The 18,217-nt window shown below is 48.7% G+C and overlaps 4 protein-coding genes across 4 annotated transcripts; 2 read left to right on the top strand and 2 right to left on the bottom strand.

The window, feature by feature from the left end:
• Positions 1 to 10,595: 10,595 nt before the first annotated feature.
• On the top strand, positions 10,596 to 11,390 carry LAESUDRAFT_761433 (uncharacterized protein; the record flags this gene model as incomplete). The annotated part of the gene is made up of 1 exon (XM_040912915.1): positions 10,596 to 11,390. One exon carries the CDS (start codon positions 10,596 to 10,598, stop codon positions 11,388 to 11,390), a length of 795 nt encoding a protein of 264 aa, XP_040761817.1.
• Positions 11,391 to 12,347: 957 nt separating this feature from the next.
• On the bottom strand, positions 12,348 to 12,761 carry LAESUDRAFT_658558 (uncharacterized protein; the record flags this gene model as incomplete). The annotated part of the gene is made up of 2 exons (XM_040904756.1): positions 12,348 to 12,452; positions 12,516 to 12,761. Coding segments are annotated over 2 exons (351 nt in total), but the record flags the coding sequence as incomplete, so codon positions are not given.
• A 1,944-nt stretch (positions 12,762 to 14,705) lies between these two features.
• LAESUDRAFT_738033 (uncharacterized protein) lies at positions 14,706 to 15,232 on the top strand (the record flags this gene model as incomplete). Its single annotated transcript, XM_040910842.1, has 3 exons — positions 14,706 to 14,826; positions 14,882 to 14,947; positions 15,006 to 15,232. 3 exons carry the CDS (start codon positions 14,706 to 14,708, stop codon positions 15,230 to 15,232), a joined length of 414 nt encoding a protein of 137 aa, XP_040761815.1.
• Positions 14,961 to 17,549, bottom strand: LAESUDRAFT_744400 (PCI-domain-containing protein; the record flags this gene model as incomplete). The annotated part of the gene is made up of 13 exons (XM_040911308.1): positions 14,961 to 15,275; positions 15,327 to 15,684; positions 15,743 to 15,855; positions 15,911 to 16,187; positions 16,239 to 16,395; positions 16,456 to 16,555; positions 16,611 to 16,745; positions 16,802 to 16,876; positions 16,930 to 17,179; positions 17,241 to 17,248; positions 17,270 to 17,319; positions 17,368 to 17,452; positions 17,505 to 17,549. The coding sequence occupies 12 exons, from the start codon at positions 17,547 to 17,549 to the stop codon at positions 15,420 to 15,422; spliced, it is 1,560 nt and encodes a 519-aa protein (XP_040761814.1). The 3' UTR covers positions 14,961 to 15,275; positions 15,327 to 15,419.
• Between the last annotated feature and the right edge of the window lie 668 nt (positions 17,550 to 18,217).

Below are 18,217 nucleotides of genomic sequence, written 5' to 3'. Positions count from 1 at the left end.
CAATGTGGGGGACTCTAATAGGGCTTGTTTCAAGTCCTCCATCACTTTGAGCTGAGGTTCTCCGAACTCAAACGGGACTCCTTTCTGCATGAGCTGTATTAGTGAGTGAGCTCTTTTTGCAAAGTCCTTGATGAAGATTCTTGCTACTCTGATTGTGCCTAAGAAGGCTCGGACCTCCAAAAGATCTTTGCATGGTCCCCAATTCTGAATAGTGATATGCTCAACTGTGTCCTGGCCATGAGCAGCACTCCTAACCAAACCCCTACTGATGGAAGGTGAACTGGGGCTCTGTCCATCCATGGTCCCTTTGGGCTATGGTTGCAGGGAACTTCAGATGATAATGCAGTGACGGGCAGCCATGAGTCGTTCAGCTATGATGCTTGAAATGGATCAGATTGTCAAGACTTCTGAATCGGTGAGTGTCGGACTCGACTATTGTCACGGCACGCCGATGACAAAGATAGACAACCCAAATAAGAGTCCCCTTGAGGGTCTCTGAGTAAAAGCCAACAGCGAGGAACTGTGGCAATACGACGTGCCCACTGACGAGGCCGAAGTTGCTGGTCGCAGAGTAGGACTTACTGGTGAGGCAGGCAGTGCTATTACAGATGAGAGAATGCAACTGGATGTATAGCACACTGAGAGTGTCTGATAAGACCCCTCTGTGATGGTAGTGGTGGACGAAGGAGAATAAGACTGAGGTCTCCTCCTCATCTTGCTGGTCCTTATATACACGAGTGTCTAGCTACTGTACAGTACTACATAAGCAGGTCACACGCTATTCTACTGGATGGTGCTACAATCGTACGACTTGTCCCAATTATCCTGATTGGTTGCCTAATAATATCCCACGGAGATGGAGCCCCTCTTGAGCATGCAATATGGTGTCATGGTGATTGCACCTTATGATGCAATGCCGAGGAGCTCAGTGTCACATGACTATGCCGGGAGAGATCTGAGATCATGTGACTAGGTGATCGGTTATCTTATCTCCCATTAGGTCATGTGACTTGTTCGACTTGAAATGACAAAAAATAATACATTCCAACATGTATGTTCCTTTTATTGACTTTGTCAGGTAAAACTGTAACAACTATGGAGACACCTCCAACTGGAAAACAGTCAAAAGCTGAAATGTGAGGATGTGTGAGTGTAGAATGTGATTGGCAACTCCTGTGCTCATGAACTGTGGTGGCTAAAGGTCTGGGCTGTGGCATGAGGGCTTGCTATATCTAGAAAGTGCTGGTGAAGTGCTGGTGACGAACCTCTAATTGCTTCTGAACTGGGTGAAGCACCAACGATGAAGCCCTGAGCATCTCTAAAACTGAATCAAGCACCAACGATGAGGATCTAGTTGCCTCTGAACTGGGTGAAGTGCCGATGATGAAGCCCTGAGCACTTCTGACTGAAACAAGCACCAACGATGAACTCCTGAGCACTAGCGAGGCTACAGGGTCTGATGGGGATGAAATCCTAGTTTGAGACTCGTGACTGGTGGCGTGCGAGTGAAATGCGATGGCGTGAGATATGAGAATGCAATAATGTGACTTATCTGGCTGAAATCCGAGTCGAGCTAGAGGCCACTGCTGAGAGTGCAGCCTCTCTCAGTGTTGAGAATCCCAGAGATGTAGAACGTGATTGCAATAGATGTAGACATAGTTGAGCATGATGCCCTAGCATAGATGAGACATGAACTGAGCACTGCTTGGTGGGAAAAACTCTCCTATTGGTTTTAGGTATATGGTAGATTATATAGTGGGTCAGAAATGAGCCAGCTAAGTCACTGAAATGTGTTTCCGATCATAGAATGGGCTTCCGATCCAGTAAAACATGTCGCATCACTCACTCCTGCTCCCTCTCTGTACTTTGCAGTCAGGGAATGGGAAGCTGGCCCTGTCAGGGTCCATCGGTCTGCAGGTCTGTGTTTTGCTCAGGTAGTGCACTTGCTCGTTTCTGCTCTCGCACTGCATCTCATAATTGACCAGGCTTCACAACGGCCTGCTCATCATTTCCATGCCTCATGTTCACCTTCTGATCTCTTTACTTGGTTTTGCATTTCCAGGCAGTTGGTAAAGCCTTCCTTTGCCCATTCTGGACTGCTCCAGCTCTTGCTTGGATGCTCTCAGATTGCAGCAACTTGCTATCCAATTGTGCGATAGACAGACACATTGTCTGGCATTTTCCAATTGCAGAATATCTCGGTGCATATCATTTCCCCCGTTCTAGAATCTAAACCATCCCTGGTCTGTCGTGCATGCATATTCCAGATAGGGTGGCTCATCTTCGTGTTCTTTCATCCCTTGCCACTATGTTCCACATCGACAGTATCTTCAGCCTCACCGCCTGCACTCGTGGGGTTTACCCTATTGACGGTGTCTGTGTCCTATTGCTACAGCGATTGGATAATCTCATCAGTATGTACCCACTTCTGATGCCCCTGAGGTGGTCTGGCAGAGCTGAGCCACATCGTTTTCTGCTTATGAGGTGAGTATTTCGTGTCACAATCTACCTTTTAATGGCTAATGCTGTGGCTGTCCAGTTATGCATGACTCTCGACTATCTGGACCATGCCAAGTGCTTGATTTGTAAGGTCAACTCAGTTTACAACTGGCTGGTACTGAACATGAGCCCTGACTTTGACTGAATTCCAGCAGTGGTTCTTCCTCCCTGAGAGGTTATTCTGAGGCTGTCGAGATCGCTGACCCGATCTGCTCTCCTGCTCAAATGACTGCGATCATGCAAGAGATCGTTGAGGCTGCAGACTGTGGTGATTTTGCCAAGTTTTCAGAAGGTTGTGTCTGCACTTGTGACCACTTCTTAATTGCATACACTGCCAATAATGTATTCATGAATTGGTGCAACCATACATGCCTTGGGCAAACCATCCTAATTGGCTGCTGGTGGATAGACTATGATAGTAGATGTGCCCCTCCTCCTTCCACTGTGTCTCTTGCTATGGCAGAGATTCTTCAGGATGTGGTCAAGTGTGAAGCAGACATGGTTGTGAGTCCTTTGAAGGTGCCATCACGTTCGGCATCCATTGTAAGCACGGCATCATTTGTGGTCACCACTAAGTCCTCCCAGTCGGATACTCTGTGTGAATACTACATCACCATCCATGCTCTCCCAAAGTGCATGCAGATCACATTTTTGAGCTTACACAAGCTGTGGCCGCATACCAAGGTGCGCCTGCTCACTTTTCATATTCAGCTCTTTGCTTAGGTTCTGGCCACTAGTGCTCCAAGTGCTTGGTGGACAGTGATCACATGATCATGCCTTCTGACCATGGTGGACAGGCTTGCATTTGATGTCGAGTGTCACATCTCAAGTGCTCATTTGTCCAGTCTTCCTCTAGTACGCTCCTCTTTTTCCTCGATTGCAAATGCTGTTATACTGACTTTGTTCCTTCTGTGATTGCAGATGCCAAATCACTTGCCAATACTGAGTGGATTCTTAGTGAGATTCATGGGTTGTCCATTCCCAATGCCCTGTTGGTGGAGATCTATACACAGGAGTGCATGCGACTGGTTGTGGAGGCAGCTCGTATTGGTGAGTGTCTTCAATTCTTGAAGGCCTTCCTGGCTGCGAATGGAAATGCCACATAGCCTAGAACCATCTCGAGTTGTCCATCATGTACCCCTTTTTCTCATGTACAGTAGTCCTACTGCATTCGTCTCTGGCTTCGTGCTGTAAATCCCTTATTGCATTAGCCTCAATCGGAGTTGTGTTGCTTTTGGTCCCATATGAGAAGTTCCATCTGAGTCACTTGAACCAGCTTCCTGAGAAAGCTGACTGACTCTACCACATGGTAGAGGATGATACCGTGAGGTTTTAATGATGCACTCGTCTGTCTGAGCCTGGCTGGTTGGAAGTTTTCTTCAGTGTCCGATGGCACCTAACTCTCTCCTCTTCCTCTACCTCATTCCCTCAGCTTGATGATGGGTGATCCTGCTACTCCATCATCTTCTCAGTGTCCTGTGACTCTGGTCGCTTCTCCTCACAAGGTGTGTCTGTCTTCCACACACTCTCTTGTTGGCTGCTGTCGCTGACCTCCATCCTTGACACATAGGTGGTGGACCCCAAAGACACCATCATGGGCATTGTTTACTCTGCTTGGGAGGTGTTGCGTGAGGCAGAGCCTCTCTATCTGCTGTCAACTTTGAGTTCCTTATATGTATGCGAGTTTCTTTCTGCCCTGGTAAGTGACTGCTCCATCATACCCGCAACTGGCTAACACTCTCCCTTTCTTAGCATGACCTTCATGCCTTTTCGGACTCAGTGTCACAAACACACTACACCCAGTTTTGTCAAAAGGCCCAGGTGCATCTCGATGCCTTTGTACAACTGTCGTGGCTTTCATGGTGTGAAGAGTTGATCTTGCCTAAGTGGGCTGCTGCCTTCTCGGTGAGCAAGGTGTGTGCCTCGAACTGTGGTCCCTTAGCTGTCTTCTAACATGCTCCTCCAACCCTTCTAGGATCTGAGCCCCCCTCCAGTGACTGAGGCTTCCACATGCACACCTTCCGATACTGGGGAGGTCATGGCTTCTGACTCACTGACTGCTTCTACTGGTGCTGACAATGTTTTTCCTCCTGCTGCTCCCTTCTCTTCTTCTGTAGTAGCTGTGCCTGTCACGGCTCTTATTGCTCTGGGTGTTCCTGTCCTGAAATTTGAGTTTCAGGCCCGTGCAGCAAATCCCATTGCTCTCGATCCTCCTTCTGACTCTGACATCATGGCTATGGAAGTTGACCCTCTGCTCACTGCTGTGGTTACTGACCCCCCTTCTGCACAAGGCTCCGAGGCTATCGAGATCTCCAGCAGTGATGAGGATGACAGCGACAGTGATGAGGTCAAGTTCATGGGTGGCATGATTTCTAACCTGTCTCCAGCACGTCCGAAGAAAGGTAAAGGGTGCAGTCATAAATCTGCGAAGCCATCCGGTGCATTCGCAGCTTTCGAGGACCAGTATGTGTGCATGCCAGTCCATACTTTCCGCAACCACTCCCTCCCACCAATGTACCTTCCGTTGTGGCAGAAGCCTTCCATCGCGTGTCTAGTAAGTTCCCACATGACTCTCTCATTGCCTGATGCTAAGTCTTTTTTTCCTAGTGTCAGTACTGCCTGTCCTCAGAGAAGGTTTCCTGTATATATATGCTGAGCAAATTCCATCCTAAATGTCGCAAATGCCATTGCGACCACAAGGCCTGCAAATGGTGGATGCATGACACAGCTCCAAACGTTAACGACTCTGATGGATGGCTCTTGTTGAAGAAGCTCTACCGGCACAAGGGCTGGTTGATACCCAAGCCACCTAATGCCCCTGTGATGGCCAAGGCTTCCCACCACCAGGTTAGCTATGACTGGCTGATGTGCGACACCAACATTACTGGGAGTGAAAAGGCTGCTGAGCTTGAGTTGCTGCTTGATACCCTGATGACGAGTACGAGGCTGCGCTTGCCACAGCTCTGCACCTCCGTAAGTCTCTCCCTGTCTCCCTCTCATCCTTTATTGACTGACACCCTCTAGTTTCCATTCACTCTCTGCCAGACATGCCCACAGCCAAGACCAGATCAGAGGTCGAGAATGCATCCGATGAAGTCCCCATCAAGCAGGAGAAGAACACCACCAGTCCTTCAAGTCATAAGTTGTCGATTTCTCAACTGCTGCGTGGTGCGTTTCATGTTGCTGTATCACTTCCTTGCTAACAGTTTTGCTAGGCCAATTTGACAGGTCTCCTAAATGTCCTCATTTTGATGACTCTGACCCAGATGATATCATGATGCAACATTTTCATGCTGGCACCATCGTTGTTCCTTCAACCAAGATGCTCAAGCCGCACTCATCGAAAGATAAGGCTCATGCAAAGGGCTCCTTTCAAGGCCACAACTGTAAAGTTAGAGCCAGTTAGCACTCCGCCAGCTGCAATTGAGCCTTTTGCAGCCAGTACACAACTTGAGCAGATGATCGAGCTGTCGCAGCAGCTCCTCGAGGAGAATTGGGCCTTGAGGGCTCACAAGCCATGATATCATTGTCATGCAATGAGTTTGGACTGGGTCGATGCAAAGCGGGCTGTCCGCATATTCCTTCATATCTCTATCGTGATCTCTCCCTCTGTGTGCGTGGAGCAAATGTATTAGTTAGTTTTCTTGAATACACAGTGTGCTGAACCTTGCATGAGCTATCCTGACCAAAATATTAAAAGAGGTGTCGTGGAATATTATAGTCTTGTTTGAGTCCTTGACTCTCTTGAGTCCCTAGCTGAGTCTTCACCTATATACGATCAAAAAAATTAGTTTGAATGCCCATACTTGTTTATTCTGCCTCGTTTGCATTGTACAGATCTTGCCATCCTTCATTTTCATCTCCTGACTCCTCTTCTTCTTGTTCTTCATCCAGTTCTTCTTCTTCTCGATCATCTGACTGATGCATCTCCTTCAACCTGGTTTCTGATGCATCTAACATTTCTTTTGTGATTGCAATCTTCTTCCTCAGGGCAAATGGAACCACCCTAAATGCTGCAATCAGTCAGTCCAATACTGCTCCATCCAGCTTGCAGAGTATATATGCTCCTCCCTGATTGCGAAACAGCACAATATACGGTCCCATATAGCATGGTCTCATTTTTCGATTGAGTGCTTTCTCGATCTGCATATGCTGAACCAAGACTAGGTCTCCATGCTTAAAATCAAAATCCTTGATCACATTCTTGTAGACTCACTCGAATCACCTCACTGCTTCTTTCCTGGCTCATAGACTGCATTGTGGATTCTCGTGACTTGTTCTCGACGCTTTTGTAGTGCTTCTGCTTGACTCGCGATCAGGTCAGTCATTGTCACCATTCCAACTGGTGCTGGAATCAAATATGTTGCTTCGACGATGTCGAGTGATAAGACCAGATAAGTGCCCATGACAGCGAAATAGGGCGAACAACTCATGCATCTTTTGATGGTGACTCTTTTCGATCAGAATACTGAATGCGTGACTTGATCCCATTTGTGCTCCTCTCCATCGGCAGCCTTGAATAGACCTTGCCAAACATCGAAATGTGATCGCTCAACTATCTCATTCATGTGTGAGTTATAACCACTTATCCGAATGTGCTTGACATGATATTTCCTTTTCAGATAGTCGGCTGCTTTTACGAATGGTGCGCCATTGTTGGTAACGATTTTTGATAGCACTCCCCAGTAACAGAGTATATCCTCAAAAATCCAATTGCCAAGGATCTTCACAGTTTCTGCTCGAAGCATTTAAAACTCCAGGTAATGAGTGAGTGAACACCGACCCTGTACGATGTACTTAAATCTGTTCGAGGGTGGCATATGCATGGTGTTGATGTATATCTTCGCAAAGATGGGGGCTGGTATCGCAACAGTCAGTGGTATGAGAATTTGATGAATCTGTCACTTCTGACATATGATGCAAGTTTTTATGAACCAAGCGATGTCAGCCGTGACATTAGGCCACCAAAATCATTCGTGAATTAATGATCAAGTCAGGAAAATGCCTCGGTGTCCTAGCTCATCATGTGCTCCAGCGAGGACTCATAGTCAGTTTTCTGGTAATAAGACTAACTTGTGCGATCCTTGTCCATCTTTCCTTCAGAGATGTCTATCTCTCTTAAAGAAGTGAACTGCATACTTGAGCATCCGATCGTATTCTTTGTCTGAGTAATCTTCTGATCATAATGAAAAGGGTGCATCAGCGGATGACACTGTCACAGTATATTAGCATTTTCCTATTCAGAAAGCCCTACTGTAACTGGACTTAAGCAGTGTTATCAAAGCCAGCCACAAAAGCCATGTGACATCATTGATGATCAGCTAAACGCTCAAGGATCTTATTGATTGTGGGCGCCAATCACCACATCACGTGACCCACAAGGTAGCACCCTATCAAGCGCCCCTGGCACGTGACCTTAAGAGATGCCCAAGCACATGACATCCTGATAGCCACTCAATAGGCTCAGGCATAGGCATGGGACACCGAGGTCTGGATTGGTAAGGAGGTCGGCCTTATACCTCATGGCTGAGATGGCACCCCAACGGCATGCCGCATGGACCATGACCTTATCTATAAGTCTATGGCCCACCAATGACCACATAGTATTTACTAGTAGGTACATTGCTATTGGCTGTAGCACATTATGTAATATGCACATGTAGCTTGCTAGGACCCCAGTAGGTACACATAGTTAGAGTGACCAGGGTCCAGCCCTACATGTATATATATGCACTATGCGACTGAGGTAGCCCTCAGTCTTATTCATCTATTTCTCTCATCCATCGTGGCTTGCCACAACCCTTCATCCCTGAGTCAGCTTGATAGTAAGGCCTATCACCACTCACTTGTCCTTAGCCTATCATTGGCTAATAAGGGGCTCACCACCCTTTTATGATGGATCTGAAGTCATCACTTCAAGTGGGACCCTGAGGCCTTACAAGGCACTCAGTATAAAGGTCATTCATGAGCGGGTCATGTGTGAAGCATCCACGAACATCATGTTACGTGTGGCAAAGCTTAGCCATGACAGACACCAACAACTCTGGATGGTGGCTTTGAGTGAGAGCACTGAAAATATACAATAAGTTTTGTTTGGCTAGATACAGATGGGAGGACAGATGTACCATCAAAACCATCACACTAGCTCAATCCTGAATAGCAGCTCTGGATCAAAGGGGAGCACCAAGAACAAACAATAAGCTGCTCGGCTAAATGACATGAAACACTCGGAAAACATCCTTTGATCTTTAGCAGGTCCTGGTGACTCTGGATGGTGATGGCAGCAGATTGGCAGTACTGGATGACGATCTTCATGATGCTCCAAACAAACAATAACCACCTACATCACTGGCGGGAGGACGGACATACCATCAGGATGATCAGCCTAATTCACATATGCTACCAGTGAAGGGGCAGGCTGTGTACGATGCATGGGATAAATGGGTGGATCATGATGATGCGCATCGCTGTCGGGCTTTCACTGTGTATGGAAGTGGTCCACGCAGTTCACAGATACGGGGGAGATCAGTGCTCAATCGTGACATGAAAGGGCAGACACACCTAAGCCTTCAGACTGCATACTCTGATGTTGTGCCTGACTCCAATTATACATGTATTATCCTCCTTCACTGCAGAAACTTCACCTATGCTGGGTGATGCGATCCGTTAAGTGACCCATTGAGCGACCGACATGAGTAGTGCTTCCTGCACTGATGATTCCTTATTTCTGTATTTATCTTTTCTCTCTGATTCAAGATGGGTCATAACACAGTCATGATGCAGTTGTCAATGGTCGTTCTACACAAGTCTATGCTAACGTCCAAGCGAATGTCCATGGCTAACGGTCCAAGCTAATGTCCATGCTAAGTCTACACTACATTGAGTCCATTAGCTACTACATTATTATGCTAAGGTGCATGCACAAAGAAAGCCTAGGAAGTGGAGCAGAAGTGAGAGAGAAGAGGCATCCATAGCGGATCTGCAAATAATTGAAAGGCTCTAGTTTAGGGCTGGTCTGATGGAATTTTTGACGGAGCGCCCACTGCCTATTTGAGATGCACAGCCACTGCTCGTTAGAGGTGCCCACTGCCTATTTGAGATGTGCAGCCACTGCTGCAGCAGTGGCCTGAGTGCTCTGAAAAATACCATCAGACTGACCCAGAGCCCCACTTTGGTAGAGCGCCCAGGCCACTGTAAAAGTGACTGTGCATGGCTGCATGTCTCAAATAGGCAGCTCTGGCTTTTGCATACAGAATATACTAGAATTATGAAGGTCACCTTCATCTGCTACCGAGTATTTTATATATGTGATGGTTTTATTTTCAAAAATGTATGATTACATTCAACAGCACTGAAAATTTAAATTTATTTGATATTGGGCATTTTTATATGTGCAATGTTTTGAAATTCAAAAATGTATGTATAACATTCAACAGCACTCAAATTTTAAATGTCCTTGGTGAGTTTGAAAATGGTGTCATTTCTCAAAATATATGAATTAAATTCCTTTCTCTAAAATATTATATGCAAATACTTAATACAGAATGTGGGAAGGAACCATAGCAAATCGAGATCACAAAGGCAAAAAACCTGTAGACATTTGCTAAGCATTTGCCACGTGTGCAAATCGCTTCGTGTCTATGGTGTCTACAATTGCACAATGCAGGAGTGTGATCTCTGGGACGTCCTGCAAATCTTCGGTGGCCTTTGCAAGCTCATCAAGTGTTTGACAGTGGTCGAACTGCATGTCAATCCAGGGTTCCGGCCGAGGAAGGATAGCAAACATATCAGCCATTTAGGGTGAGTGAGGGGGGGCAAGAAAATGATCTGGGATCTCGGGCATAGGCTGGCATCCCACATGACAAATACACGGTAATGTGACTAAATGTGCAAGTCATGACACCATCGTGCGATGCAGCTTATACGCATCCATTCTGAGCTGCAGTGCATACAAAAAAAATGCTTCTAGATAATAAAAAGATAAAACCTCTAACACAATGTATAAACTGTCTATGGTTTTGCAAATCGGCATTCAAGAAATTGACTCCGGATACTATCTTACACCATTGAAACCCCTTTTGGGAAAGCGGACAACAATGTCTCCGCAGTGCACGCAGTTGAGCGGCGTCTGTGGATCGCTTCACGTCTCCGCTAGCAGCCCTCACCATCTTTTACATATGGCTGACACCGTAGCTCTGAACCGTTCACGGGTCAAAGCATTGCCGATGAAGATCAGTCCACAACACAGCACTTCAAGTCCTCGCAAGACACCCCACTGCAAGACGTGTCAGCGGTCTCGTGCTGGCCACCCACGCTCAGGGTGCCCCTATACTGACTCTCTCGCTCCTGGAATAAACTCGCTCGAGGCGCTCCAGATTGATTCCTCTATTGACGAGAAACATGGACGACAACCATCGAAGTCACCAGTGCCCCACACAAGCATCGCAAGGGACGACAGTCCGCCATGGAGGCCCTCCACTCCCAAGGCTGAGCAATCACATCACACCGCCAAAGCGTGCTCTCTGGGTCACAAAGTTGGCCAAGACGAGCAACACATGTTCTTCGATCGGGCAAGATTGACTTTAGAGGGATCTGTGGTCATCTTGAAGCACCCAAAGGATGGTATTGCCGATCTTCTCGCCGAGGCAAAGACGGTTGGACTTGCTGCAGAGGTGATTGGCTCGCTGGGCAAAAATAGTCGGTTGGTGGTGTTTGGGAGAGATGGGGAATTGTTGAGCAAAGTCGGGCATGTCGGAGGTTCGAAGAAGGAGGCTGTCGACAAGGTGTGCGAGAACGAGGTGAAGAAGGGGTGCTATTCAGCACTGGTTGTTGGTGGGGCAGGCACAGTGGTCGGTGCTGTGGCTACCTGGATGGCACTGGCCTTCTTATGAGGGAGAGGGTACTGAAAGAGTGGTGAGTGGTATGTCTGTCTCTGCAGAGCTTTTCTCACGTATTTACAATGCAGACTTCGTTGCTTTTTTCGTTCAGATTTGCCTGTATTATGGCTTGTGTGTCGCCCGACACGCTGACACTCATGCCTCATGCCTGGCCATGTCCTGGCCGAGCGATGGGTGCATGTGGTTGGCTCTCAGTAAAACGGGTCACCCTCTATTTTTTGAACGGATGAAGAAGATGTATGCATCGGAATCAAGGTTCCATGACTGGAGTGATCGAGTCGCTGAAAGAATTGTGAAGTTAAAGCAAGGGGACAGGTTGGGTAGAGATATTCGCTGACAGCCTTAGTTACAGTTGCTGAGGCAGAAGTTCTCACGAAAGTTTAAAACATGTAGTGTCCCTATGGTCCCTGGTCGACAACATGACATGGTCTGATGCGAATATTTTCGCGAGGGACGACGAGTGAGATAGACCCTGGCCACTGTGGTGCCATGCAGGTCGAGCATCTAACCCTGAACATAATGTTTGCATCGATGGAATATATTGCGCTTGAGATTATCGGAACGAAGTGAGCATCCTATCACGTCAGTGAACCATCGCTCTGATGTTACTTCTCAAAGAACGGACACTGTTGTGATTGCTTCATCGCGGCGGTCTACACCACTGTACATACAATGAAGGGGACAATACAATTTGTCCGAGGCAAGAAAAACTTGTATCATGCGACATGTACGTAAATAGCAGGCTACAAGATCATATACTACACAGATGGATAAGGAAGACGAGAATCTTCACGGACTTTGACGGCATGCGCACAGGGAAAGCAAGAAAACATGGACAGTGAACGAAAATATATGAAAAAAGCAGCACAGTAAGTCCAGCATTGATTCAGCTTCCAAAGCAAGAGAGAGCATAGCAAAACCAAAACAAGCGTTCGTAGCACTCTTCGTTATTCATGCGATCGGCACATCCTGTGGCAGTTCTGCATGCACAGCTCGACCACACGGAATTCTCAAGATCAGGATACCATCTTCCATGATCGCATGAACATCCTGAATCTACACGGAAATCACACTCAGCAAGGGACGAAACCACGTCGCAAGCAGCAGCACCACACTCACTGAAGTCTCAGGCGGGACGGCGATGCTCCTCACGAACTCACCAGACTTGCGCTCACACACCGTGTGCCCACGATCGGGTGAAAGCAACTGCCGCGAGGTTCCCGATACCGTGAGCAGCTTTGCGCGGCTGTAGGGACAGGTCGCGAGGGTGATGTGCACGTCGGTCTTCTTTACGCCGGGCAGCTCGAGCATCGTGAGCAGGACATTCGACAGTAAATCATACTGCATGTCTGTGCAGACGTTGAAGCACTGCGTGATTACGGGCGGCACAGCAGGGAGGTTGCTCAAGCCCTGAAGGTCCAGGTCGGGCAAGGTGGGTGTTGTGGCAGTCAGGCTTTACGAGTCAGGTAGAAGACAAAACGAGGCGCAAGATGAAAATCTGGTCAATGTATATACTCAGAGAGCAGAACGTACCTGTTGGACCTTGATGTCCCACTCACACTCGGTAATCTCAGCAATTCATCTCTTCACAAATTCACAGCGGGACACGAAACAGCCAACCCGGCCGCAGGTAAGCTCACTGCTCTCGCGCTGCCACTAGCAGCACGAGCCCGAGGCCCAGCCTCAATATTCAATGCAGGGTGCATCTTCGCATCGGCAGGCGATAATCGCAGGTCTGCACATCCTGCTGCCGATTCCGATTCTGGGCGGCGATACGGGTGGACTCCCTGAGCATGTTGCCCAGGCGCAGAATGCATGGGCAGCGTGCTCGATGTGGTCAAGGCTCCAGGACTGGAATGCGCAGAGCAGGTTGCGCTCGTGCGTCGTGAACTCGGCGGCGCTGACGCATGGCCTTCGTTCTCCGTGAGCTGCATGTACTCTTCTTGCGTGATGGTGTCGAAGCGATATCGGCCGGTTGGAATGCGTTCTGGGACGTGGATCATCTGCGATGGTTGGTATGCAGATTGTTGTTGTTGTTGCTGCTGCTGCTGCTGTTGTTGCTGTTCTTCCCATGGTTGCGAGGGCTCCTGCAGTTGTTGATATAATGGTGGCGAGATTGGAGTCAGCAGATGCTGTTGTTGACATACGGGTTGACATACGGTAGCGAGCCGCATGGAATGGCGGTCGAGTTTCCAGGAGTACATCTGGAGCGTAGCCGTCGGGCTCGAGTAGGTTGCGAAAGGATACTGGAATGCCATTGTTGTCCGTTCGTAGACGGTGCGGGCATTTCAGGCAGGTGGGATGGCGTGTTGCTTGCGCACACGGCTGACTCACCTGCGCTGTTCGGGCCCACCGCAGATCACCCAAACAGGCAGTCCCTGATGGTGCGACGCTCCCCAATGGATCCCAGTGTGGGAATCATATGATGCGGTGAATAGAGGGAATCCGGGGTAAAGGGCCGGGACAACAATGACATTGGAGCGGCGTTTGAGCAGCGGCGCTAAGTTTAGCACGCCTGTCCCTGCCGCGTGCAGTCCCCGACAATCACCACCCTCCTCTTGCCCACCACACTCCCCGCTCTTTTCTTGCTTCTCGATGCCCAATGCCTGTGCACCTGCGTCTGGACGATCTGGACATCGATGTGCTTCAACCATGCATATGGGCGGTTCACAGATACAGCAGTGTCGGCCGTCGCCGATGCCGCCGGCCATGGAGAGCGGTGCAGCGCTACGAGGCCTGCATATGGCGCATGCGACGGCAGCTTCTTTTCGCTCCTGGTTGATGTTCCTCCATTGCGAATGTGAATGCCAATGCGTCGGAGGCATCAGGCAGCTGCGCCAAGGAACCGTGCCCCTTGCCGCATCAGGCTGTTTTCTCTCACACGTTTTCTCTCACTTGTGATGATATATTTGGGTGTATCGCGCTACACGTGGGATCTAGGCGGAGACCATCCCGACGCCCAGGGAACAGCCTGCCGATATCTGCAGCGCATCTCCACCTAGAAGCGAATGCCAGAACTAGACACGCTTTTAATGTTATGGTGGAATATACTGGGTGCATGTTCCAGCGTTATTCAGTATTTATAGCATTCTGGTGGATGCGAGATGATACAGGCAGGGCCATGCAAAAGCATGCAAACGAATGGATCGCACGAGCACAGTTGCGGCTGGCAGTTACTAGTCGCGATTGTGGCTCTCGCGCTCGTGAGTCGCAGTTGGTTGCCATAAATGGCTGGTGATGGTGGCCCTGCCCCGAGCGCTTGGAGTCCAAAAAGCGATCTCTCTGACGGTGCATCTATTGCATCCCGCCATGTCCTCCTCACTGCTCGTGCTGTACGAATCGCTCTTTCCCCTCCACGTCGCGCAGTTCTTTGTTCGCTATGCCACCAAGAAAGAATACGTCGGCGAACAGCGCTACGAAATAATGCGCCGTGCACTCTACCCCCCGATCATCCGCAAAAGGCCCTCCCCCACTGGGACTTGGAGACCCCAATGTCGGGCGGCGCCTCCAGCACGCGAATGGCTTCCTGCAGGCCCATGATACCATCGAGCGTGCGTGGCATCTCCACAAACGACACATCCGATGACAGCGGCAGGCCGAGCTGGAGAGAAAGTTTTGCTGCATGCCAGCATGCGATGGAGGTGCTGATGAAGATCAGTCCGAACTTATATGCAGAGGCGAGCAAGGAGGAGGACCTGTGTGTGTGGACGAGGAAGGAGACAGATTTTGCAAAGACATTAAGGATCTCAGAGAGGAAGACGTTAGAGGCGAGGGTGAGGGGACTGTTTCCCAGAGAGTTGCGTATACCGACGGACACGCAGTCACGGGATGGCTGAAATTATGATTGGAAGCCCATCATTCCATGACGCGCATAATTTTGTGAGCAACTTTGTATCGTATTTCTCCTCGAAAGCTCATGATCACCATCAGATATGGGAGGATGCATGCTCATCGGCGTGTATGTGTTGCCAACACTGGCTTCCCCAGGGTCTCACTCTGTAACATATGATGTTGCCCCATAATTCAACTCACGCACAACATAACCTGCCAAGATCGCATGAGACATGGCAGCGATTGCATGAGAATGAGAATGTATGACAATCGAGTACACGGATGGTCAATAACAGACAGCAGGTCTGGTCCTCTACCACCTCCCTTCCAGCTCTCGAATACTGGATCCGAACGGATTTGCACCCATGCCAAAGTCCGTTTCCTTGTTTCCGCTCTGGTTCTTGGCGACCACAGACGTGTGTCGAGTGCTGCATAACATTTCTTCTCGAGACTCTGTCTGGTCGAAAGCAAAGTCACGTTAGGCAAGGATTAGCGAACAAGCAATGAAGACCGACTTATTCTCGAGCTCAAGCCGCATCGCGACTTGATCAATCTTTCCTTCTACCTTGCCCTTGAGGATTAGCCCAATGAGGAGATCCTCGACCTCGTCTTTGTCAACGTTGAGTTGCTAAGGCAAGACGAGTCGTTAGGAGGAACTTGTTACAACCAGCCACGATGCCTACCTTCGCGAGGAAAGAGAGCTCGAGACGCGTGTACAATTTGATCAGGTCGATAAGGTACTGTGTGCGCAAGCTGCGTAGCAATTCACCAATGTACGCCTTGATGAAGGGATCGCCCATGATTGTTGACTCATTGTCTTGAAGGATGTCATTAAAATGACCTGCGACCAGGGGATGAGACATCTTACCGTGCAGAATCTTTTCAGCGGCATGCACTTCTCGCCGTTGATACGCATCAATGAGGTCTGTCATCGCCTTGACCTGTGGATCGTTCTTGTATCTGTGATTCACCGATAAGACTATGCTATAAGCGGCAGAGGTGTATACATACGGCTTCGTTTCTTGGCTGTCGAATGGATTCACCTCACTTCCCGTGAGCATGTTCACGAGGACGAGATACTTGAGCACTTGAATATGCTGCGGGGATCCGGCTTCGTTGTAGTTCTTGAATGATTCAAAGAAGTCTTCGCTCGCACTGTTCCATTGGCCTACCGAGAGATGATATGTAAGAGTTCTAGGAAGGTTAGCAGACAGAACAGTAAGCGTACGTTCACCCATCCACATCTTGCCGCCACATTCTTTGATGACCCCCATGATACGCGGGTGAGGAATGGCGGAGCGGACAGAGTTCGATGCATTGTAGATTTCCTGAGAGGGCATTCATACAGAGCTTAAAAGATATGTGCATTCACAGATGACGTGCCTTTAAATTCTTGAAGTTCTTCGTCTCATTGTGCATCTGGATCTCGAGCGCGTAGATCTCAAGTAGTTGAGTACCTTTCTGTGCCATATCTTCCCCATCACCGTTGGGAGTCATTTTATGCAACTCTTTGAGGACCTATGAGAATACCTACGTTGAGAACAGCTCGACCACTCAGAACGTAGTAACTTTACCTGCGCTAGGCGACCGTACTGCTTGCGATCAAGCCAAAGCTTTGCGAGCTTGAGATTCGTCTTCGCGTTGAGCCTCTGATCAAATCAGCATCAGAAATACCTATCATCATCGTCATCAAGATGCCAACCTCATTCTTCACCTCCAACAGCGCAGTCTTCGTGGCTTGGTAGAACTTTTCCAATACCTCATCACCCACTGGTCCTCCCTTACTGCCACCAACGTAGTCCAGGATACCGTTGATGGTTTTCTCGGCATAGTTTCGTGTGACAGTGGACTTTGTGTACGTGAGCAGCTGTCGATAGGTATTGAGCGCGTCGTTTGGTCTGTGTAGTGTCAGGAAGAGAAGCTTTGTTAATTGCTTGAGCGCTTTGAATCCCCTTTGTGAGGTGATGGATGCTTCAGCTCGGAAATTATAGGTATCAATACGATCAGACGCACCAGTCCCCCTTCTCCTCTTCCTAATCTACTATAGCGCGGAATTCCTTTAAGGCTTGTTCCGGATTATCCTCCTTCTTTGCTGGAAGACAATCAGCACAGGTATGAGGTCGAACCGCATTTGACCTACACTTGGCAGTATAGTACATGTTCTCGACATCGGCGCTGCCGGCTTCATCGCCTGCATCGTCATCAGAATAATCGAAGCTGTAGTCCTATCAGAGACTTTAAGATAGTAATAGAAGTAGGTTAATCTGAAATATCCACCTCGTCATCGCTGCCTTGCATGTACTTGGCATCATCGTCATCCATCGTTTGAAATTGCTTGTGAAGAAAAAGAACTGCAGTCCTTTAGGTCATTTGAGTATACCATCGCAGCAGACTCATCGACTGGTCCACATGCAAAGAGAGTTGCGCTAGGATCAGTGAGCAGGGAGGGAGGGAAGAGGCAGTGCAAGTATGCGTATGAGGGCTTCGCTTCGATGCAAGCGCCACAGCTGTGCTTCGAAGGATGAGGTCACGTGCCACAGCGTTCATGCGATGCGATCAGATCTCGGGGCATGAGAAAGTGATCGACATTGATCCACCTTCGAGTATCCCGCTCTCGTCTGAGAATGTGCTGTGCAGCCCTCGCTTATAACGCTGCAAGTGTCGTGAGTTTGGACTCGGGAGATCCTGCGAGGAGAAGACAATGAATGGCGTAATTCATTCATATGTGTTCGAGCCACCTGTTCTGTGCCACTTCAGCCTTGGCCTAACTATAAATCAGGGTACACGACGATTATCCACCGAGCACAACGATTTCTTGCACCGACGTGATCTTTTGGGTATTTTATTTCACAGGCATAGTTGCTTCGTCAGAGTTGTGGCCAGGAGATCCACGGCTTACATAAGTAACACGGTCACGTCTGATTCTGCGACACCCCTCGGCTCTTCCTGCTACATCCATGTCTCCTTCTTCGTTCTTGTAAATACCCAGC

Source organism: Laetiporus sulphureus (genome assembly GCF_001632365.1).
Source record: "Laetiporus sulphureus 93-53 unplaced genomic scaffold LAESUscaffold_35, whole genome shotgun sequence".
Lineage (NCBI taxonomy): Eukaryota > Fungi > Basidiomycota > Agaricomycetes > Polyporales > Laetiporaceae > Laetiporus > Laetiporus sulphureus.
This window is presented reverse-complemented; position numbering and strand designations above follow the sequence as displayed.